This window comes from Bufo gargarizans, chromosome 2 (assembly GCF_014858855.1).
Source record: "Bufo gargarizans isolate SCDJY-AF-19 chromosome 2, ASM1485885v1, whole genome shotgun sequence".
NCBI lineage: Eukaryota > Metazoa > Chordata > Amphibia > Anura > Bufonidae > Bufo > Bufo gargarizans.
Genome location: NC_058081.1, coordinates 685245649 through 685270769, shown reverse-complemented (window position 1 = coordinate 685270769; position 25121 = coordinate 685245649). Strand labels below are relative to the sequence as shown.

The following is a 25121-nucleotide window of genomic DNA, read 5'->3' as shown; positions in this document are numbered from 1 at the left end:
TGCTGTCATTGCGTTCAATGTACCAGTAGTGTCATGTACCAATTTTTAGGCCAGTTGGAGCACTTTTGAATTAGGGTAGAATTTAAATAATTTTTTTTAACCAATTCACTGGAATCGGACCCGTAACATATTTAAAAAAATTTGCTCCTCTCTAATGCTGAATAAATAATGAAATAGTGTAATATGTCGTGTTTTGAGTTTCCTCTGAGGCTAAATTTGCCTGATTTTAAGCATTAGGGGGAAGATTTATTATTCAGTTTTCACCAGAAAAGTGATGTTAAAAAGTCAAAAAATTTTACATAAGACTTTTGAAAAAAGTGACAAGGGTGAGAAGGAGGCGTGGCCATCTGCATGACAAATTTATGGAATTTTAGAAAACTGGTGTAAATGAATCAAGAAATCTATGGAGGCTCAGAGCTGCTGTAGATTTCGGTTTACACTGACTGCCAGGGGATGCACCTAATTTATGACGAGGTCTGTGTCTCTTTATAAATTAGGCGCATCCTCCGGCAGTGCAGGGAATATTAAGGCTGATGCAGAAAGTACTCGTCTTGATATATCTCCCCCTAGATGTTATTTTTTTTAAATTATGTCCCGATTAAACCCATAGAAATCAAAGAGGGTGGACTTTTTTTGATGACAATAAATATTAGATAGATAGATATATAGATAGATTCAAAATTAAGTGTCTTTTCAAGCAGGGTGACTGAAAAAGACTCATTGTAGTCAAAATGTTGCATTCTTGGGGAATAAATTAGGAATTGCAGAGAAGACATTGAATACTGCAATATTTCTCCCAAATCCTTGATACTCTTCTAAGGTTAAGCTGGGTGCAATTCCGCCTAGATACCAGGAACGAAGCCACAGATACATCCAACGAGCAAAAATTGAGGCAGCACCCAAAAAAAGGTCAGGGTGGTGGACCCGTTTATTATCACAGTCACAACGTTTCAGCCCAGCTCAATGGGGCCTTTGTCAAGCAAACATATGATAGGGGTTTATATACCAACATAGTGATCAAAATATATAATTACATTGATTAATCTCAAATAATACATAATTAAGTGTCAATAATACAAAATAAGTCTACAAAGTGATAATATCATGATTCAGAATACATCAATAGCCACCAGTGTAAAGATTCATATGACACCAATAAAAAAAAAATCATAAATAAATTCATCCTTTAGTGTTATAAAATAACATATGATCTAAAGTGCCTGAGCATAATTGTGTAGTTACACCTGCGAAAAAGTGCTTAGTGCAATATAAAATCAACAGCATCAGCTGTGATCAATGTAATACCTATAAACACACCTGCTGCAGCGTTGGTGGCTCATAGCGTGAGCAATAGTGATGAGTGGCAGGGGTCATATTCGAATTGGCGATATTTCACAAATATTTTGTAGAATATTCGTCAAATATTCGCGAATTGGAATATTCGTTATATTCCCCAAAAATTTGACTCGGATATTACGCAATCAATACAGCCGCGGGTCAAAAACGAATATATTGCACTATAAAATATAGTGCTATATATTCGTTTTTCAGAATATTCAGCATTTTTTTTTCATCTGAAGTCATGATTCCTCCCTGCTTAAGTTACATAAGCAGGGAGGAATCATGACTTCAGATGGAAAAAAAATGCTGAATATTCAAAAAAATGAATATATAGAGCAATATAGCCAATATAGTGCTATATTCGTTTTTCAGAATATTCGTAATATTCTAAAACAAGAATATATAGCAATATAGCGAATATTCAAAAAAAAAAACGAGACTGATGTTGAGACTGATGTGGTGGTTTCTTGCGCAAAGTCCTGTTCTTCAGGGAAGGCTGTACCTTGGAGTTTCCTCCACTTATGTTGTCTCCTGCCTCCTCGTCTGTTCCTGTAGGCGTCGGCCCTTGGGATCATCTTTACGCTGCTGCATCCTGTTGGTGTTATAAAGACTCCCTACATCTCCTGTCTAGGGATATGGCCTCCTGGGGAATACAACTACAATTTATGCTCTTCCTCCTCCAGATGCAGGAAGTTTTCTTATACATGTGGGGCTTTGTCACTGGGTATGCTTTTTAATAAAAATGCCCTGAAGTATCTATTCCGTAAATCGGGAGTATATTTTGGGATTAATACTTTGGTCTTGGGTTAGAGGACACATAAATGTGCCCTTGAACGTGGGACCATAACAGGAGTGGGTGGAGTCATGCCAGCCCCACCTCATCCCTTAATATTTCAACTTTTGAGAGTGGTGTGGGGCCATTGACAGTGGTCGGCACGCCTCTATCTATTTGACTACCTCATAGCCCCCATGATCTTACTATATACATGGCCCTTAGACATACAGAGAATATCTCTGGGGCTTTATAACTGTTATATCAAGCTCCTGTGTCTGAATATATGAGTAGTACTTTTATTCTATCTTATAAAATGTATTATTTGATACAAATAGATATATTGTATAATCAGGAGGTTGTCCCTTATTTGATTTGATTTGTTTGATATCTCCGGTGTGGACTGCGCATGTCGGGAAAGATCCTGTATCTCTTTGGAACGCACACGTGGACGCTCTGTGAAGCGCTCACGTGACTGGCGCAGTAGCGCCACTTTGACATGTGGGTATTGCTGAGAATGGATGGCGATCGGCGCGGCTCCCGTCATGTGCAATCACAAACACTGGGGACGCGATTGCTCACGCTATGTGGTGTGTTTATAGGTGTTACATTGATCACAGCTGATGCTGTTGATTGTATATTGCACTAAGCACTTTTTCGCAGGTGTAACTACACAATTATGCTCAGGCACTTTAGATCATATGTTATTTTATAGACTAAAGGATGAATTTATTTATGAATTTTTTATTGGTGTCATATGAATCGTTACACTAGTGGCTATTGATGTATTCTGAATCATGATATTATCACTTTGTAGACTTATTATGTATTATTGACACATTATAGGCCCCATTGAGCTGGGCTGAAACGTTGCGACTGGGGTAATAAACGGGTCCACCACCCTCCCCTTTTTTCGGATCCCTGTACTATACAGTGGAAACCAACGTTTGGGGTTTCTTTCCTTTTAGATGACACTTTTTCATTGATGTTACGTTAATGTTTTCACAGGTGCTCGAGATAGGTCTCTGTTCATGAGACTGTGCGGTAACTGTTCACACGATAAGCCGATGACTGTGCGGTTCGACAAAGGGATTCTGAAGATCAATGTAGCCTGCTGCAACACGGACGCTTGCACGCCTCCTGAACCCACCAGTAGGTTGAAGATGAATTGGTATCGATAAATAGATTAAATGGCTGATCTGATGCTAAATCTATAGAATTTCTAGGTTTATGACCAAGGCCTGGGCTCCACAGCGCCATCATTACTGCAAACACTGAGTATCGTAGACGTTCACATTTGGAGGGAAAGGTCACAGGCAGTATGCAATAATTCATGCAAGATTTTGTGCTATAGGGAAAACATTTAAAAAGTTGTGTAGGACGTGCTTAACAAGCACGTGTAACAAAAACAACAGGACTAGTAATACAGTAAAATCATTAGTTTAATGAGGAGATCACAATCAGTGTTATTGTAGGCTGTAAAACAAGAAGCTTCTTTGAAGTAGGAACTGTTTTGCTGACATCTAGTGGGCGACGTGAAAACTGCAGCGCTTCATCTTTATCTAATTCTATTTTTTCTTTTCTTACTTTTAAGTTCCACCAGAAAAACCTGGCACCAAAGATGAAAAACTTAAAAGCAATGGAATTAGATGTAAATCCTGCTTTGCTGAAAACGCTAAAGCTTGCGACTGTAACACCTTTGTGAATTGCAGCGGGGAGGAGATGAAATGTATTTCGCGGCAGATATCGGTTTCCTCAGGTAACGATAATAATAGCTACTTAAGACCTAAAGGCGTTGTGACCTTATAACCATGTTGTGGGTAGAAATTGTGGAAAATGGTCATGGATGATCAAGGCAAATATTTACTTATAGATTTGCTTATAGACTTGTGTGCTTGAGGTGCACAGGAACACAGCGAAGAACACCTGACTTTATTTCTTTACAAGACATAGAAAACTTGACAGTTGTAACATACAGATTGGCACAGTAAACTTGATGGTTGCAGATCATTCTTAAAGGGGTTGTCCGAGTTATGTAGACAAAAAAAAAATATAGAGCCCTGTAAACCTGATAATCAGCAATATATACATAAGCTAATAATCTATTTCATTTCCCTAGTTCTCTTCTGATCCTTTATTTACCTGCAGTAACAACAATCTCTGAGCTTTTCCTCATGAATATTTGTGGGTGTCAAAAAGACTGCCGCTCCCCCTGCTCTGCAAAGGGAGTGAATAAAAGTCTGCCCTGAGTGACATGTCTCACTGCTGGGATACTCATCAGCATGTGGTTTGTGTAGGACTACAAGTCCCAGCTGTACAATGACACTGCTGATACACACAGGATTCTCCTCCTACCTGTTCTTGTGCAATGCTCTGCAGAAGCCCTCCAGTCTGTCAGCTCCTGTGCCCAGCATTTTTCTCTTCACTGCCGGCAGCTGTTCTGCAAAGCCTCCAGCCCTGAGTCTGTGCTGCTGAAGGGGTTACTCTTTCCTAATTAATCCAGTGGGAGGGAGACACAGGGCAGGCAGCAGCAGACGGCAGTGCAGGGGGTGTGGCCAGCACAGTGATGTTTTGTGCACCTGTGTACGAGACATCATCAGAGGAGGGAGTGAAGCTGACATCACAGGTAATGTTATTTAGTGAATTTTACAATAAGAGGTTCATGATCCAGTTTATAGGAAACTAAATGCTGTGTAACCACTATCCATATATGAGCCGGACGTTTCGGTCCATAGGTACCTTCTTCAGTGTCTTGGAGTTTCTGTGGTCAGAGATAAAGGGATATCTGGATGGCAATCGACACTACTCACTAGCAGAGGAGACCGCTGCTATTACATGCAGCAATCTCCTCCGCAGCATGGGGAGGAGCGATTGCTATGCCATCACTCGTCCCCATGCAGTATAGTGGTTGGCCAGCGGCAGATCGTGATTAGACCGCACGATCTGCTGCCTCCAAACAACATTTTTTTTTTTCATTTTTTTTTTTTTTTTTTATATAAATTTTTATTTTAATGTAAATAGAACATAACAAGGTACATATACAGGTATCTTGTACGTCAAGCATGACGAAGATTGGTACATTGGAAGAAAATTCTATGTTACAAGAAGCATATCACACAGCTCATATACATTCATCTATGAGACAAAGTATGCATTTAAATTGTACAAAAGCTATGGTGGACGTACAATTTGCAATGGTGTTGTACAGCTAACATGAGTGAGAAGCAGTCTCTCATTTGGGGTGTCTATACTCTGACCACATTTTCCAGCGTTTACAGAAATTGTTATGGGTGCGTGTTTCCCAGGAGGAAATCTCCTCGAACCGATATAGTTGGTCAACTTTTAATTTCCACTGTTCTAATGGAGGGATAGAGGTCGATAGCCATAGCATAGGGACCAAAAGTCTGGCTGCAATCAAAAGTTGTCTAAAGAGCAGTGGAGGATAAGGAGGGGTAGTTTGGGTATTCAGGTTTAGCAATGCCAAAGAAGGGGATGGTTGTATATTGGTGTGGCAGATTTGGTTGGAAAGGTCGAAGATATCTTTCCACCATTTATTGATCATAGGACAGGACCACCATATGTGGAAGAATGTCCCCCTGTCTCCCAGGCATCTCCAACATTCATCCGACGCTGTGCTCGAATAAAGGGATGTCACATCAGGAGTCTTGTACCACCTTGTTAAGAGTTTGTACCCATTCTCTTGTATACGGACACAGCGGGAGGACTTGTGTGGGGCCAATAGTAGTTTGGGCAGGTCAGCTATTGAAAGATTTACGGCTAGATCTTTTTCCCATCTGCAGATGAAAGCTGGCTTGACAAGTAATGGGAGGGTATTAAGTTTATGATATAACTGTGAAATTAGCTTTTTAGGGGGGATGGGGTGAACAATGAGGGATTCCGCCCAAACCAAAGGACGATGCTGGGCGCTGCCCATGATATGTTGCGAGATGAATGAATGTAAGTGCATTATGGACGGCGAAAACTGGTGACGGAGATTCAGATTTGTTTGAATCGCACTTATAGTGGGAGGGTGGCTGTCTTGTTGAAGAAGTGTAAAGATAGAGGTGGTTGATTCCCTGATGACGCGCGGAGTGCAATCTCTTATCACTGGGAGGGAGGTGCCTATTACATCTCCTATTGAGAGAAGTGGCGATGGGAAGGGTATCCCACAGTGTGTGGATTGAAAGTATTTCCACGCCTGAAGGGTAGCTTGAATTAGTGGATAAGGGGAGGAAGGGGTGCTGTTTATTCTGGGAGTTCCTAGCAGGAGTGAGCGGAATGGTTGTTTCACCAATTCCTGTTCCATTGCCACCCAGGGTTTAAGATTAGAGGTTCTAAGCCATTCTACTGCTCTAGACATCAAAATAGCTTTGCCATAAAGCTCAGGATCTGGAAAAGCTATGCCTCCTGTATGCTTGGGATGGGATAGAAGGGAGTAGGAGATTCTTGGTTTCTTCTGGTTCCAAACGAACGAGCTGAAGAGTTTCCTAAGGGAGATATAGTATGATTTAGGGACCGGAATAGGCAGGACCTGCTGGAGGTAGGTAAGGCGAGGGAGTATCAATGAAACCAAGAGGTTTTTACGGCCAAACCAGGAAATAGTAGGGATATTTAGCCTATTTATTTCCGCAGTTATAGATTGTAGTAGGGGAAGATAGTTGAGAGCAAAAAGTTCAGAGGGATTGGAGCTAATTTTAATTCCTAAATAAGTGAGGTGGGGAGATGACCAATCAAATGGAGAGTGCTTTTTAAGACTTAGCTGATTATGTTGTGATATCCTTATGCATTTAACTAGGGACTTTTGCTTATTTATCTTAAAATTAGATAAAAGGCTGTATGTATCTAGATGTTTTTGGATTATGGGAAGTGAGGTGTTTGGGTTAGAGGTCATGATCATAATGTCGTCAGCAAAGGCCGCAAGTTTATGATCACGACCTCCCAGTGTCACACCATGGATATCCTGATCTGCTCTCAGTCTGATAAGGAGAGGCTCCAATGCTAATACAAACAACAGGGGCGATAGGGGACATCCCTGGCGGGTACCATTTTTTATCCTAAAAGAGTCAGTTAAGTCTCAGTTGATCAGAACCGAAGCTGACGCTTGAGCATACATTGCAAAAGTGGCTTGTGCAAAGGGACCAGGCAGGCCAAAACCAGACAGTACCTGCTTCAGGTATTCCCAGCTGATTCGGTCGAATGCTTTTTCCGCATCCGTGCTCAGGAGAAGTAGTGGCTTGGAGTGGTGGGCAGAATAAAAGATCGCATTCAAGACCCTAGTCGTATTATCCCTACCCTCTCTACCTCTGACAAATCCCACCTGGTCCCCATGCACAAGCGTGGGAAGAAAGGTGGCAAGGCGATTTGCCAACATTTTCGCAAGCAGTTTAAGATCTATATTAAGGAGTGATATGGGTCTATAGCTTGCACAGTGTTTAGGGTTTTTCCCTTCTTTGGGGATCAAGGTTATGTGGGCCATCGTCATATCTCTAGAGAGCTGTTTCCCCTTTAGAGCTGAATTACAGACCGAGAGCAGATGAGGGAGGACTATGTGTTGATACGTTTTATAGTAGTAAACTGGGAACCCGTCTGGGCCTGGGCTTTTGCCATGGGGTGATTGCTTTAGAGCCAAGGTTAATTCCCCTAATGTAAATTGGGAAGCTAAATTGAGCTTTTGTTCGGGGGAGAGTCTGGGCAGAGAGATTGATTCCAAAAAGGACTTAAGAAGGTCTGAGTGAGAGTCTGGGTTCAGAGTTGGGGGAAGATTATATAGAGACTCATAAAAAGCACGGAATTGGGCGCCAATCAGTTTTGAGGAGTATAGGGGTTCGCCTTGGGAGGACTCCATCTGGTGTATATAGTTTGTAGAACGCCTGTCTCTTATTCTACGCATCATAAATTTAGACGCTTTGTCTCCATGTGCGAAAAATTTATGCTGTGAGTTTAAGAAATACTTAGCAGTGGATTGGTGCATAAGGGATTTCAGTTCTGCTTTTAGAGGCGAAAGCTCAGCAAATTGTGCCTCTGAAAGAGATTTTTTATGCATTTTCTCTAGTGAGAATATCTTGCTAATTAAGGAGTCTATTTTTTTATTTCTTTCTTTTTTTAAGAAGGCCCCCAGACTAATAAAATGTCCCCTGATAAAAGGTTTGTGGGCATCCCACAGTGACTGTTCTGAAACCTCAGGGAGGTTGTTAAGGGAGAAGTATTCTTTAAGGAGCCCAGAAATCTTTTCCCTAGTATCTTGATTATCGAGAAGGGATTCATTAAGACGCCATCTAAATTTACTGGGATTCGGTATAGGGGATGAGATTGATAGAAAAATAGGGGCGTGATCCGATATGAGGATGGATCCTATTTTGGGACCATGACATAGCTGTAGATGTTCCTTGGATACATAAAGGTAATCCAGTCTATGATAGGAATTGTGGGGGTGAGAGTAAAACGTATAATCTTTCATGTCCGGGTTGAAAACCCGCCATGCATCTAAAAGGTGAAGATTTCGAAAGCCGTCTTGTATGAAGCGGAGGGATCTAAGAGAAAGGGCTGATCTGCTGGAAGAGGAGTCCAGGAGAGGGTTTAGAGTGGCGTTTAAATCTCCTCCAGCTACTATCAGACCCTCGGCGTAGGATTCTATTAGCGGGAAAACTTTCGCAAACCAAGTATGTTGCCCTGTATTGGGAGCATAAATATTAATGACAGTGTAGGTTTGGGGGCCAATAGAGCCCTTAACTAAAATGTACCTCCCTTCTGGATCTTGGATATGGGAAATATTTTTAAAGGGAATTTTCCTCTGGAATCCAATACTCACCCCCCCAGATGCCGCAGAGTTACCCCCACAATGGTACCACATTGGGTAATAAGAGAAAGAGAGGTTGGGATAGTGATCAAATTTGAAATGAGTTTCCTGGAGAAGAAGGACACTGGCCTCAGATTTGCGTAGCAATGTAAAGATCTGACTCCTCTTAGAAGGGGAGTTAAAGCCCTTAACATTGAAGGACGCAAGCGTGAGATCAGCCATACTGACTGTTGTAAAGGGGAGTACCTTGAGGAAGCCAGGTCCCCTGTCCAGGTAAGCATAGATGGGTGCAGTTGTTTATGCTGATCTGGGGGAGTGAGTCAGGAGCCAGAGGAATCTTCCGTGTCGCCATGCAGGAGAAGATGTTGTGAATAAGTACCTTTAGACAAAAGTGAATAACAGAACAAAAAACCATTAATTTAACTTTCAAGCAACAAAGCCCATCTATATGGATCATTTGAAAACGTGAGGTAAGGATCGCAAGGGGGGAAATGGTGTGTCAACCCAGTTGTGACCCTCACAGCACTTAGTAGTAGCCCCAGTCATGAGGCGTGATGACAGAGCGACAATATGCATTATGTGGAGACAAAATGGAGGAGGAAAGGAAAGAAAGAGAAAGAAAAGGGGGAGATAAAGGAGTAGGAGCAAGATGCGTTCAGAGTGAGTGAAGTCAGCTAAATGCTAATCACATTAGAACTCAGGGGTTAAATCAGGGAAGGGGACACAGGCATTGAAAAAAGATCTAACTTTTCGACTAAGGTTAGATAACCAGAAACTATGGTGTCATCTGGGTGGTCTTGCGCTTATTCTTCTGGGATCTTGGGGTGCGCGGAGGCTCAAAGGGAGCGATCTTCGGGACCTCAGGCAAATCTGTAAGATCTTGATAAAGTTCCCAATTTTCGATCGGAAGCGGAGATATCTGTAGGTGTTCGTATACGCCAGCCAAATCAGTGTAAGCTGTAACAGTAAGGCGGCGTCCCTCATAGAAGAAAGATATTCCGAAAGGAAAAGTCCATCTGTATGGCGTTTTCTTGGCCCTGAGCCAATCCGTCAGGAGCTTCAGGCTTCTCCTTTTCTTCAGCGTGGAGGGGGCCAGGTCTGATAGACTGCTATCGGAGCTCCTTCATAGGTCAGGTCGGTGATATTTCTTGCAGCTTCCAGGACCGCTGTTTTGGTTTGAAAGTTGAGGAACCTGCAAATAATGTCCCTGGGTGGTTCCGAGGGTTTGGGCTTGGGGCGCAACGCCCTATGCGCCCTTTCTATTGTGATGTCAGCAGGCTGGTCCGGGCCCAAGATGGAGGTGCAGATCTCCGTCACCGCTGTAGGGATATCCGCTGCTTCAATCATTTCAGGAACTCCTCTGAAGCGCAAGTTGTTTCTGCGCCCCCTATTCTCCTGGTCTTCCACCGCGCTATGAAGATCGTTCAGGTAGGAGCGGCATTTTTGTAAAGAGATGGCCGTGGCAGATTGATGTTCCAGGACTGCCGTTTGCCGCGATTCCAGGGCCCCGACTCTGTCCCCTATGTGGTGGACGTCTTGGCGGAGAGCTGATAATTCGGTCAGCACCGATTCCATAGCTTTGCTAAGAGATTGTTTTAGAAAGCGACGAGTGATCGGGAGTGCGGTCTTACAGTGCGAGTCCTCTGTATCACTTTCTCCCTCAGACAAGTCAGCGGAGCGTTCGTGCGCTCTATGTGAGGAAGCCGGCGCCATCTTGGGTTCTCTGGCCGCTACTGTGGCGGCTGCCTTTTTTATAAATTTGTCCATGTCTCCGCTGTTATTCAGAGGTAATTTCCAGCCCTTGCGTGGCCGATCTTGACCATCGTCACTTCTGTTTGCTTGAGGTAGCTTGTGCTGTGCAGGGTTTAGATCGGAGAGCTCCTGACTATGCGGCCATCACAGTCCGGCGCTAGCTCCGCCCCCCAAAACAACATTTTTTTAACATGTCAAAAGATTTGTGTTGCATGATGAATGAGCAATGTTCATCTGGCAATTGGTGAAAGTATTATACTGCAAGATGAGCGTGAATGAAAAATCAGCCTGTCTAATACAGGCTTTGCAGTTCCAGAGTACTCAGGAGGCTGCCCCAACTTTCTGCATGTTGCACATAGTAGGTATGGGTTGCAACAGATATGTAGCGAGCCCATGAGGAGGAAGAGTGGAGGATGGGAGTGGTAGTGGTTCTGACTATCACACAGTCTATCACAGTGGCTGTCCTCTCACCGTAGCACCCTACGACCAGTGCAGCCTAAGATAGGTCACCCTTTCTTTCCTCAGGGCACACACTGATTTTAGGGCTCCTGCCTAATGGCAGCTGGGGTGCCCTTGATGTTAGGTGTTTGGATGGATGCAAAGCAGGGCATGTAGAGTGTGCAGTGGCCGGGTTTGGGGTGGCCCCAATTCTACGCTGAGTCCCCCGGACACCATTGAGGTGTCACTTCGTTTTGCTGATCTCTGGAAGGGATGTTAAGGTGTGGTGCACTCCAATGGGAGTTAAATCTGGAGAGTCAGGGTCTGCAGTAACCAGTGTCTGCAATGGCCAGGATATGGGTTGTTAATGTTCTGTATTTGTCGTGACGCCAATTGCAGCGTGCGCAGAGTACTATCCCAGGGCCCTTCCAAGGTGTTATAGCATATATCACGTCCCAGATTAGGAATGCTAGAGTGGTGTAATGGCCTATAATGTCTCTGTAGGGTAGTGATTAGTGATGTCGCGAACATAAAATTTTCAGTTCGCGAACGGCGAACGCGAATTTCCGCAAATGTTCGCGAACGTGCGAACCGCAATAGACATCAATAGGAAGGCGAATTTGAAAACCCGCAGGTACTCTTTGTGGCCACAATAGTGATGGAAACGTTGTTTCAAGGGGACTAACACCTGGACTGTGGCATGCCGGAGGGGGATCCATGGCAAAACCCCATGGAAAATTACGTAGTTGACGTAGAGTGTGGTGAGTTGAAATCGCAATGCGATTTATAGAACTTGAATTAATCGCATTGCGATTTCAACTTTCTCAAATCCGACAGTACATTCTAGCATGGAGTCGTTCCCATGGTGATGGGGACGCTCCATGAGCACGGAAGTCAGCAGAAGTTCTGTTGAAATCGCAATGCGATTTATAGAACTTGAATTAATCGCATTGCGATTTCAACTTAGAGCTTCTGCCGACTTCCGTGCTCATGGAGCGTCCCCATCACCATGGGAACAGCTCCATGCTAGAATGTACTGTCGGATTTGAGAAAGTTGTAATCGCAATGCGATTAATGCAGGTTATATTAATCGCATTACGAATTCAACTTAGAGCTGCTGGGTTCCTAATGGTTGTATTGCTAGAATATAACGAAGATTGAGAATATAGCGCTATATTCGTTATATTCGTCAATTCTAGCAATACAACCATTAGGAACTTAGCTTGAATTTGCAATGCGATTAATATAACCTGCATTATTCGCATTGCGATTACAACTTAGATCTGAGTTCCTAATGGTTGTATTGCTAGACTTGACAACGAATATAGCACTATATTCTCAATCTTCGTTATATTCTATCAATATAACCATTAGGAACCCAACTCTAAGTTGTAATCGCAATGCGATTACAACTTTGTGACACTGCAGCTTCAGAATTAATCTAGAAATAACGGTTTCTTGATCATTCAGTGTGAACTACCTACCACACCATATCGGGACCAGCAGCGCAAGTACCTGTCCTTGTTGGGACTCAGGATTGACTTTTCTTTATATATACTTTGTATATATTGTTTTATATCAGAATTAATCTAAGATGGATGCTGTCCTTGCTTTTTGATAGGCGGAGGGAGGGTCTGCTGCTGATTGGCTGGAATGTGTCTGCTGACTGTGAAGTACAGGCTCAAAGTTTGCTCAATGATGACGTATAGGAGGCGGACCGAACATCGCATATGTTCGCCCGCAGCGGCGAACGCGAACAAGCTATGTTCACCGGGAACTATTCGCCGGCGAATAGTTCGGGACATCTCTAGTAGTGATAGTTGTGTCACGGTGTCTTCTACCTGGGTACGGCTGGACTCCTGGCTCACTTGCAATAAATTTTAGTGTAGTGATAGTAGGAGCAATAGAGGAACTTGGCAGAATAAATTATGTCTGTGGCGAAACCAACCTCGCCACTGGGTTTTGGAGGGACCTGGCTACTAGCCTCTTGCCCCAGGATTATGGGCCCTCTTATCAGCCAGGCCTCCTTTGTTCACAAAGGACTTGGACTAACTTGAACCCCTGGTCTAATTCGTGCCATTTTGGGATGTTAAATGTCTATGTGTATTGTAAAGGGTGGGACATTGTATACGTTGAGTAGGGAGGTCTGTTCCATTGTCTCTCTGTGTGTATTGGCGATGTCCTTTGTCCTGAGAGATAACTGAATTACTTCTCGGTTGTCTCCAGGACAGAGGATATTGTGTATTCGCCTGCCTGTGATGATTGCATCAACCCAGTGTGAGGTAATTCTATCACGGGCAGAGGGGAGGATTTTGTGTGGGAGTGTCTGAGTGTATTGTACGTGGTTATTGGCTGTTTTTACAAAACCCTGTGGGTGGTAACCTTGTTGGAAGATGTGTATAAAATGCTTGTGTGTTAAAATAAAGAGGCTGCTTTATACCTTCATGAAGTTTTGGCTCATGTTTGGGGAATGCGATAACTACACTCTTGGGGATTGCTATATCACAATACTCCCCTGAGTATAAGCTCTTGTAAGAGCTTGTTCATGGCTCTTGCTCTCTGGATGTAGGAGAGGTTCACCCACTGGAAGCTGATGCCCGGTCTTGGGTCCAGCGTGGATGGAGGACGGTGAGACCCCAACCAAGCTGCGGCGGTTCGTGGGGTCTGCAGTGCGTACGGTGTCAAGTGGAGTGCTTGGAGTCCTCGGAAAGCACTAGGAGCATCTATCGAAGGAGGTACCCGGTCGGGGTGCCAGGAGATCCGTTACAATGTCCAGATCTTTAGATGAAGTTCAAACATTTCTTCACTTGACATAACTTTCATCCAAACAGTATACAGCTTTGGTCTCTTGGTCCCGGCAGGTTTTGGCAATGATTGGCAGGAATGAGTACCTCTGCTTTAAATGTGGAGCTTGCAGGATAAAACGTCTGCTTGGTAGCTCTGTAACTATGGCAGGGTTAACTTCTGCACTTATCTGGTAGCTTCTGCTTTGTGGGGACAGACTAGCTGAGGAGGAATTGGCTTCTCCTAGGACTCTGGACTTATCTCTCAGATGGTTTCTCAGGGGATGCTTTCTCCCTGGAACTCTGGAGGTTGTCTGTAGTGTCTGCATTTCTTCATCCAGCTGAGCTGAAGGTGCTCAGACTGGGTATATGGCCAAGTCTCAGCTGAGACTAGATCCTTGCTGTCTTCCCTATGCAGGGGTTCTCCTGGATGCTATCAGATAGCCTTCCCCTAGCATGGGGGAGTCTACACTGATTCTAACTTCCTTCTCCACCAATGCTGCAGGATATGGGTCCAGACCACCTCTCCACAGAGGGGGAGCTAAGCTCTCCATTCCAGCTTAGATATACTAAACGGTGACTTGCCAATGTATTGCTGCGACCTACTGGTTACCAGGCAAATGACATGAATAATTACATTTAACATGGATTTATGCACATTTGTGGAAGACATAATGTAAATTATATCTGATGACAGTATAAAGGCTCTTAGGAGATAGTAGGGGGGTAGAGGCGTGTAGTAACACAACTCTGGGGTATTACATGTGCTCCTTTACTGGAGAAACTCAAGTGCAAAACAGTACAGGCAAGGCATAGGGCTCGCTTCTCCAGTCTCCTCCATGGCAGAAGAAGGGTTTGATGCTGAGGAAAGACCTGTCTCTCTCTTATGGACATTCACGACAGGTGACAGGAGATCAGTGAGACTGGCAACACGTGGTTTGATCTGACATGTTTTCTGTTTGGATCAAATAATGTCTGTGTGATTTCTGGTGCTTGCCACACCTTCTTTCCCCAGGTGTGGCTATAATAATCACTTAATCTTCTCTATTATTGATTCTCCCACTATGCTATGTGGTTTATAGCTTCAGTTTGAGTTGTGGATAGCTGGTATGTGGATCTCGGCTGAGTTCCTGGTGCAGCTATAGCCACTAGGTTTGAGCGAACCCGAACTTTACGGTATTCGGCACCCGAACCCGAACATTTCAGTAAAAGTTTGGGTTCGGATTCGGTGTTCGGGTAATATTAATATACCAACGGATTGGAGTTTTCTCCAATCCGATGGTATATTTTAACTTGAAGCGTCCCCATCACCATGGGAACGCCTCTATGTCAGAATATACCATCAGATTTGAGTTAGATCGTGAAAACTCAGATCCGACAGTATATTCTAAAACAGAGGCGTTCCCATAGTGATGGTGACGCTTAAAGTTAGAATATACTGAGAACTGTGGACATAATGGCCCCCTGCTGCCTGGCAGCACCTGATCTCTTACAGGGGGCTGTGAGCCGCACAATTAACCCCTCAGGTGCAGATGACAGCCCCCTGTAAGAGATCAGATGCTGCCAGGCAGCAGGGGGCCAGACCCCCCTCCCTCCTCAGTATTAAAATCATTGGTGGCCAGTGCGGCCCCCCCTCCCTAGTATTAAAATCATTGGTGGCCAGTGCGGCCCCCCCTGCCTATTAAAATCATTGGTGGCTAGTGCGGCCCCCCACCCCCTATTAAAATCATTGGTGGCTAGTATGGCCCCCCCACTCACCCCCTATTAAAATCATTGGTCTCCAGTGCGGCCTCCCCTCTCCCCCCCTAATTAAAATCATTGGTTACCAACCCCCCATCATTGGTGGCAGTGGAGCGGCAGTTCCGATTGGAGTCCCAGTTTAATCACTGGGGCTCTGATCGGTTACCATGGCAGCCTGGACGCTACTGCAGTCCTGGCTGCCATGGTTACTTAGCACTTTTAGCAGCATTATACTTACATGCGCTGTCTGTGGCCGTCCGGCTCTCCTCCTAATGGTAAGTGAAAGGTCTGTGCGGCGCATTGCTTATAGCACAGACCTGTCACTTACCAGTGATTATCTTAATTAGGGTTGAGGGAGGGTGAGGGGGGAGGCCGCACTGGACACCAATAATTTTAATAGGGGGGTGGGGGGGCTGCACTGGCCACCAATGATTTTAAGGCTACTTTCACACTTGCGTTCGGAGCGGATCCGCCTGGTGTCTGCACAGATGGATCCGCACCTATAATGCAAACGCTTAGATCCGTTCAGAACGGATCAGTTTGCATTATCATGAACAAAAAAAAAATGTTCATGATAGTGCAAACGGATCCGTTTTGACTTTACATTGAAAGTCAATAGGGGACGGATCCGTTTGAAAATTGAGCCATACTGTGTCAACTTCAAACAAATCCGTCCCCATTGACTTCCATTGTAAGTCTGGACGGATCCGTTTGCCTCCGCACGGCCAGGCAGATACACCCGAACGCTGCAAGCAGCTTTCAGGTGTCCGCCTGCTGAGCGGAACGGAGGACAAACGGTGCCAGACTGATGCATTCTGAGCGGATCCGCATCCACTCAGAATGCATTAGGGCTGGACGGATCCGTTCGGGGCCGCTTGTGAGAGCCTTCAAACGGAACTCACAAGCGGGGCCCCGAACGCAAGTGTGAAAGTAGCCTAATACTGGGGAGGGAGGGGAGGCCGCACTGGCCACCAATGATTTTAATAGGGGGGCCGTAATAACCACCAATGATTTTAATACGGGGGTGGGGGCCGCACTGGCCACCAATGATTTTAATACTGTGGAGGGAGGGGGGGTCTGGCCCCTGCTGCCCGGCAGCACCTGATCTCTTACAGGGGGCTGTGATCCACACAATTAACCCCTCAGGTGAGGCACCTGAGGGGTTAATTGTGCTGATCACAGCCCCCTGTAAGAGATCGGGTGCTGCCAGGCAGCAGGGGGCAGTTATGTACACAGTTCCCAGTGTATTCTAACTTGAAGCGTCCCCATCACCATGGGAACGCTTCTGTGTTAGAATATACTGTCGGATCTGAGTTTTCACGATCATGAAAACTCATATCTGAAAAAGCTAATACTATTATTTTCGGTTATAACCATTTTATAACGGAAAATAATAAAGTGAAGTTCGGGTCCCCATTGACTTCAATGGGGTTCGGGACCAAGTTCGGATCAAGTTCGGGTCCCGAACCCGAACTTTTTTTAAAAGTTCGGCCGAACTCCTCGAACCCGAACATCTAGGTGTTCGCTCAACTCTAATAGCCACTTGAAGTTAAGTGTTTTCTTTTTTTTTTGTATTTTGCTTGGGTTATTTTGTGTGTTGCATTTCCCTGTCATTTGTATTAAGGCCTGAGGGAGACTCCTATTCATCCTTCCTTTTGGAGGAACAGGTTGTCTCAGTCCTGACATTAGTTCCAGGGTCCTTTAGGGTGAGTTAGGACATTAGGTATTTCTGTGTATGAACTCTCCTACCTCTGGGGTCTGTTCATACTGGTAGTTAGCCAGGACTTTTATTAGGGTTTTACTAGGAGGTGTCCATCTCCTTTCCCTAGTTTCCAGGCCTTATTCCCTCCCACACCCGAACGTGACTCTCTCTCTCTCTCTCTCTCTGAAGTCTGGTACCCTGGTCTAAGGCTGGTGATCCAGGGTCTGCGGGAGAATATTCTCGTCTCAGCCTCTTCTTCTGGTCATTCAATAGTCTGGCAGAGTCTCCTCTTCTAAGCACTGATCCCAAACTGCAGAACACTAGGGGCTCTGACTGCTCTCCTTATATAGAACCTTATATTAGGAGGGGCGGAGTAAAGAAACACAGCCCAAACTGTTACAATGTTACAACTCCCGTATTTCATAGACTTAAATTAGAGCTTCAGTGATACTCAATGAAAATGACACAGCAGTTTTTCCAGACGAAAACAAGTTTTAGACATAAACACTGAGCTAAACCAGATATCCACAAGGTCAGTCTGTCTGGTTTTGGTGGTAAACAAGTCTGAATTTTTTCCTTCAAAACATGCTCTTCTTTAAACATTAGACTACTTTCATATTAGCGTTTTCAATTCCGCTTTTTGAGATCTGTCATAGGATCTCAATAGTGGAAGAAAATGTTCCATTTGGTTGCATCCCCTTCGCGGACATAAAAATGCTGAAATGACCAAGACACACAGTGTAAGTCAATGGGGATGGATCCGTTTTCTCTGACACAATAGAAAATGTATCCATCCTCCATTGACTTTCGAAGGTGTTCCATACGGATCTGTCATGGCTATAGACATAATACGAATAGATGCATGCGGTTGTATTATTGTAACAGAAGCGGTACGTTTTTGCAGATCCATGACAGATCCGCAAAAATGCTAATGGGAAAATAGCCTTACCCTGGGTTCACACCTGAGTGTTTCCCAAACGCGCGTCTAACGCGCGTTTTTGACGCGCGTTTTTGTAATAGTGAACGCGCGTTTGACGCGCGTTTGTGTCATTGACTGCAGTGTCCTATGGCCACAAACGCGCGTCAAAACCCCCCAAAGAAGCTCAAGTACTTGTTTGAGCGTCGGGCGTTTTACAGCGCGTTCATACGCGCTGTAAAACGCCCAGGTGTGAACCATTCCCATAGGGAAGCATTGGATTTCATGTCTTGAGCGTTTTACAGCGCGTTTGAACGCGCTGTAAAACGCTCAGGTGTGAACCCAGGGTTATGGTAGCTGTGGAAAATTGCCAGCTTCTTATTATTAGCTAGAAAGTCACAAAAGTCTCTCAGTGTTCATTGACCCTTTCCACAGTGCTGTGCAAACACAGTGCAAATGTACAGGGTATATCACAGCAAACATATGCAATTACACAGTATTACCGTATTTTTCGCTTTATAAGACGCACCTGATGATAAGATGCACCTAGGTTTTAGAGGAGGAAAATAGGAAAAAATATTTTTAACCAAAAGGTGTGCTAAAATATTTAATAAAATTACAATAATAGTTTACACTGTTATGGGGGATTTAAGGATGACACGCTGTTATGAGGATATTTGGGAGATCATTGGATGACGCACTGTTATGTGACTCTAACCCCCCTCATCTTTTAGAATACACCCATGTACTGCAGTACATTGGTCTATTCTTAAAGATGAGGGGGTTATAGTCACATTTAATATTAGCACTGTCCAGAGAATATAATGTAATTGGCCTGTGTTTATATAAAAAATGACTATAACCCTCCTCATTCATAAGAATGCATCTATTTACTGCAGTACATGGGTGTATTCTTAAGGATGAGGGGGGTTATAGTCACATTTAATATTAATACTGTCCAGGGACTGTAATGTAATTGGCCTGTGTTTATATTAAATGTGACTATAACCCCCCTCATCCATAAGAATGCATCTGTTTACTGCAGTACATGGGTGTATTCTTAAGGATGAGGGGGGTTATAGTCACATTTAATATCAATACTGTCCAGAGACTGTAATGTAATTGACATGTTTTTATATTAAATGTGACTTTTACCCCCCTCATCCTTAAAAATCACCCATGTAATGCAGTACATGGGTGCATTTTTATGGATGAGGGGGGTTATAGTCCTATTTAACACACAGTTGGGTGTGTTTTTTTCTGGAATCCTCCAATCTTAGAGGGAGAAGTGTTCAGGATGCGGGGCTTGCCTGAAAGTTGTGGGTTCCCGATGCTGAGGGTCAGTGTCTGGCGGGCAGTGTCGAGGGTCACTGGAGAGGAGGCAGCAGCGGATGAGTGACGGGATCCGGGGCTGCGGGCACTGGTGAGGGCGAGCAGAAGGTGAGCACCGGGAGGGGAGAAGTCCAGGAGAGTTAGAAAAGTGCTGGAACACAGGGTCCAGTCTGCTCATGGCTGGAGGGACTGGAGGGAGGGGGTAAGCTATTGGTGGAGGCGGCAGTTTCCTCTGGCGCACACCACCAATCAGAACTGCTCTCCTCCCCCTTCCTCTTCTATGAAACGGACCCAGGCAGCAGCAGCTGCGTACTATGGCTGGCGCATTTAGCTTCAATAAATGCTTAACTGCCGCCTCCCGCCCCACACTTAAATCGTAGGAGCAGGCAAATAAAAGCTCCTGCAATCCCGTAATACTTCCGGCCTGCTTTATTTTCTACAGATTCGCTTTATAAGACGCAGACACTTTTCCCCCCACTTTGGGGTGGAAAAAATGTGTGTCTTATAAAGCGAAAAATACGGTAAATAGTATAAGTCAGTGCAAGTTAACCCTTTGCATAGGGGGAACAGGGGAAAATGTCCACAAATGTCCAGACTTCAAAGTATCCCTGCTCCAGGGCACTACAAGTGCACGGTGCAAGGTATGATGCAGGAGGCAGCAAACCAGGCCTGAGTTAGAAGAAAAATGTCTCTCTTTACTGTAGTGCAAAATGGAAGTTGTAGTACATCCAATGATAACGGTCATAATTCTAACTGAACACAGTGAAATTCTCTCCCAGAGAGCAGGGTATGGATTTAGGCAAGGATGGGCACTCTTTCCTCTCTAGCTTGCCAAAGTCTGTCTTAGTACTTTTGCAATTATACACAGCAGCGTTTAGGCTGAATGAAATGACTAGGCGGGTCATGTGTAGGGTGTCTTAACTGTAATCCCTCCATGGCAGTAAAGTCTTTATTGCCCTCAATGGCAGTTACCTTACTGATTTATTATTTTATCTCGGCCATGCAGATTCCAAGTTCTCCTTACTCTCTCTTTTTTTTGCTGCAGATCTTACAGAGATCTAATAGTAACTTTCATGGGCCTGAGAAGAAGGGGCACATGGCACAGCTTCCTTCCCCTCTGAGCTCTCCCCTCAGAATCTGTTGGAAACTCTAGAGCTAGTTGTGGAGCCAGCCACCACCTAGCAGCCTCCTGCAAAGTGCTGTATCAGAGTTAGTCAACTCCGTTACTACCGTACAGCACTATGCTGGGAGTATGCAAAGCATTACAATGGATAACATAACCATAACATGATAATACCATAAGTCTTTTACATAAGGGGCAACAACATGTACCCTTCTTATTTGTGCTCATTGGGTTAGAGAAGGGCCTGAAAATATATGTAAGATGTCATTTTTTTCTGTTTTCTCTACAGGGAGTTACAACCATGTGGCCGCCATACGAGGCTGCGCCACTAAAGACATGTGTCAATACCGCACAGAAAACATAACATCAAAGACCATGCAGACCATCCAGCTGAGAACCAGTTTCACATGCTCGGATGACAGTGACAGCGTCCACAACAGTTTACTATTGCTGGTCCTTACTGCCACTATGTTCTCCAAGTTTACAACAGCCATGTGATGTCCACCTGTAAAATAGCTTTCTGTACCAAGAAAAACTGTGCAAAAAAGTGTAATTTTACAAATGCTTCGCTTTACTGATTACTAGTATTTATATAAATTATTCTTCATACATATACAAAGCTAATAAATAAAATCTACTGTGTAGTGTATTATGGGAGCTCACAAGAGAGACCGGTAAGGATAAGGAAGTGTCTGGATAAGCCTGGGAAAAAAGTGACATTCCTTTTGTGTCCGATTCGTCAAATTTAAAAAAAAAAATTGATTCGGGATTCTACTTGAATAAAATCTGCTCCAATTGGCCTGCAAATTGGTATATGACACTACGAGGCCTCCTAGGAGAGTGACACTGACATACAGTGGGTTAACACATGGGTGATGGATGTAGATGGTGTTTAAACACACACTGTGTTATGGGAAAAAATATTGGCTTGCTGGGACCAAGAGTTCAAAAATTAATGGGGGCAGATCCCTTCTGCACTTATCTTTAGAACGGTGCACCGCCATCCTCCATTCATTGCTGAAAATAACCAAGCGGCTTACTCGGCAGTCCCATTGAAATGAATGGGAAGCAAATTTCACAAGTACGGCAACCGCACCGCTCCATTCACTTCTAGGGGGTGACAGAAATAGCCAATCCAGCATTTTCAGTGCTCCCATAGGAATGAATAGAGGGCGGCATCTGCCCCCCGTCAATTTATGGGCTCTGTTCTAAAGATAGGTGTGGGTACGCAGCACTTTACAGACATTAGCCTCAAGCTGTCCCCAATGGGGCACACAATCTAAGTCCCCTATCAGTATGTCTTTGGAGTGTGGGAGGAAACCGGAGAACTCGGAGGAAACCCACCCAAAAACAGTGAGGACATATAAACTCCATGCAGATGTTGTCATTGGTTGGTTTCAAACCTAGGACCCCAGCGGCAAGGTACCAGTGCTAAACCACAGAGCCACAGTGCTAAATGTAAATTATACCCCACGTGAACGCTGTAAAAAAAAAATATATATATACAGGGAGTGCAGAATTATTAGGCAAGTTGTATTTTTGAGGATTAATTTTATTATTGAACAACAACCATGTTCTCAATGAACCCAAAAAACTCATTAATATCAAAGCTGAATATTTTTGGAAGTAGTTTTTAGTTTGTTTTTAGTTTTAGCTATTTTAGGGGGATATCTGTGTGTGCAGGTGACTATTACTGTGCATAATTATTAGGCAACTTAACAAAAAACAAATATATACCCATTTCAATTATTTATTTTTACCAGTGAAACCAGTATTAAGGCTGGTTACAGCCTGTATTTGTGGGCGGGGCTGCTGGCTATATCTTTCCACGCGACCTCCCCCTGAGGACGGTCGCTTCATGCAGGCTTTCTCCGTTCCGCCCCGTCACTTCCGGTTTGCGGTCGCGTCACTTCCGGTTTGCGGTCGCGTTACTTCCGGGTGAGTCTCGGCTCCCTGGGCTGCCTCGGCTGGGGGCAGCGTTCGTCCATCGCCCGGCCGGGCTCGGCCGGTCTCTCTCTTCCCTCCAGCTCCGAGGGAGCCTCCTCTTGTCAGGTCTGTTTTGGTCCTCAGCAGGGTTCGGCGGGTCCGGCGCCTGCAGCGCTTCAGGTGGGGGCGCACTGTTCCGCTCGGCTCCCCCTGCGCCTCAGGTCTTCAGCGGTGTAGCAGAGCTGGAGTATGTTAAAAAAAAAAAAAAGAGCACACACTGCTCTGCTGCCCGTGTTCTATTTTCTAATGCTTTTGTTTTATCCAGCAGGTTCCTCAAATGTTATGTGGTTCCCTATATGCCATAGGCATGTTCCCAATGCCATCCCCATCTGACTCTCTTTGCCATGTCCATGACACCTGTCGTGCCGCCGCGTGCACCTCCGCATCCCTTGCGTATAGCCCTTAGTCAGGGTCGGCAGGACGGGTGGGGTCCGGCCTGCGGGTCTCCCCCGGGTCCCTCATCCCAGAAGCATCCTGTCCGGGCCCCCATGTTCCGGGCTTCTTGTGGTCGGATCGGCGTGCGTTCCAGCGTGGAACGCACGCCGATACCTGCTCCTACATCTGGGTCTCCTGCTCTCCCTGCGACTTGGGACGGGGGGCCCTGTTCCCCAGTCCACCCGTCCACATGGTCACCCCCCACCACAACTACAATCGTGGGTACAACAGGTTGGCCTCTGTGATTGATGGATATAAATGGCCGGAGGTAACTGACATGGAAGAGTGTGAACGCCCCTTCTCGGTCCATTAGTCACAAGAAGGCTAAATCGGCCTATAAAGCAAGCCATATTGGGATAAAAAATGTCCTGTACTGATAATAACGTTGCATTTTTTATTTATTTTTTTCATCCCGTCAGCACAGTAAGTAATTGAGTATTGAATAATACATTCATATTCTAGAAAAGGGTTTCTGATTCGGAGCCAAGAGTTTATTTCCTTAAAGATTTCCTTCTAAATGTTTTCTTTTAAATTCAACTGCTCTTGCGAATTCTACCTTTGTTCCGTGCTTGTGCATCACTCCATATGTTTTCCGCCCCGGGGCATTGGTTTATGGCACGGCAGCATGGTGCCGCCCTCCTGTGCACACAGGTCTGGCGGCTGTGTCTGCCGCCCTCCTGGGCGCATGCGTCTGGCACCATTGCAGTGCCGTCCTCGCATGCTCAGGTTTGGCACAAGCTGCCCCGCCGCCCTCCTGTGCACATGCGTGTGGCACCGCCGTGTTACACCTGGGTGCTGATTATTGCTTGTTGTCTATACTTGGGTCTGTTTTCCTTGCTTCTTATCTCGCTCGCCCAGGCTCATTCTGCCTCCGTCATCCTGGATCACCCAGGCCCGTTCTGCCTCTGTCATCCTGGATCACCCAGGCCCGTTCTGCCTCTGTCATCCTGGATCACCCAGGCTCGTTCTGCCTCCGTCATCCTGGATCACCCAGGCCCACGCTGCCTCTGTCATCCTTCCTCGCTCCCCGCCCGGTCCTCCGGTCCTGCATCTTTTTTCTCTTCCCTGCTCTCCTAAAGCAATGTTTAAGAATAATGACAATATTAAAGCTAATTGGTACAAGTTCTTCTTTAGTTCACCGGACCTGGGGGTATCTACAACTGTAATCAGGTATAATTGCATGTATTGTTCTCTATTTTTCATTTATTTTGCAGTACATTCCAGCCGAGAAGCCATGGTTAGCAGGCACGGGGCTGGCCGGCCTGTTTCTCCATTCCACCCTCCTGAGCACTTGGTTATGGCGCAGTGGTGTGATGCCACACTCCTGTGCACACGTGTGCGGCACCCCTATCTTATGCCACCCTCCTGGGCGCATTACACGGCTTAGCGGTGTTGTGCCACCCTCCATGCTCCGGTACCTGGCACAGCTGTCTCGTGCCGCCCTCCTGTGCACATGCGTGTGGCTCTGCCATGTTTTTTCGCCCTGCCACATGTATGGGGGAGGGCGCGATAACCCTTAAACGGGCCCTTCCTTTCTCAGGTGCAACGGCTGTTCCGGTTGTCTTATGTGCCATTTCGGGCTCGGGGCTGTCTTCATGAGCTTGTTGTCTTCATCTAGGTGCTGATAAATTTTTCCAAAATGAATAGGGCTGCAGTACCGTCTGATTTCCAGTCTTCCGGTTCGGCCAAGTTGCTGCTCAGCTTCCCGAATTTCTTCAGGTATCACGCACACGTCATTTTTGTCAGTTTTCCATGCTTCTTGTCTCACTCTCACACTTCATCTGTAGTCTCCCTGGATCACCCAGGCTCGTTCCGTCTCTGTCATCCTGGATCTCCCAGGTACACGCTGTCTCTGGCCCATGCTGCCTCTGTCATCCTGGATCGCCCAGGCCCACGCTGCCTCTGTCATCCTGGATCGCCCAGGCCCACGCTGCCTCTGTCACCCTGGATCGCCCAGGCCCACGCTGCCTCTGTCACCCTGGATCGCCCAGGCCCACGCTGCCTC

The 25121-nt window shown here is 45.3% G+C and overlaps 1 protein-coding gene across 1 annotated transcript in view; it reads left to right on the top strand.

Moving 5' to 3' along the window:
* The window catches only part of LOC122926977 (phospholipase A2 inhibitor and Ly6/PLAUR domain-containing protein-like), a 48721-nt gene extending 27384 nt beyond the window's left edge, over positions 1-21337 (top strand). The window contains exons 3-5 of the mRNA XM_044278510.1: positions 3122-3265; positions 3708-3872; positions 20985-21337. Of these exons, the coding sequence (XP_044134445.1) occupies positions 3122-3265; positions 3708-3872; positions 20985-21193 (518 nt within the window). The 3' untranslated portion in view covers positions 21194-21337. The remainder of the gene's footprint in view (positions 1-3121; positions 3266-3707; positions 3873-20984) is intronic.
* The last annotated feature ends 3784 nt before the right edge of the window (positions 21338-25121 follow it).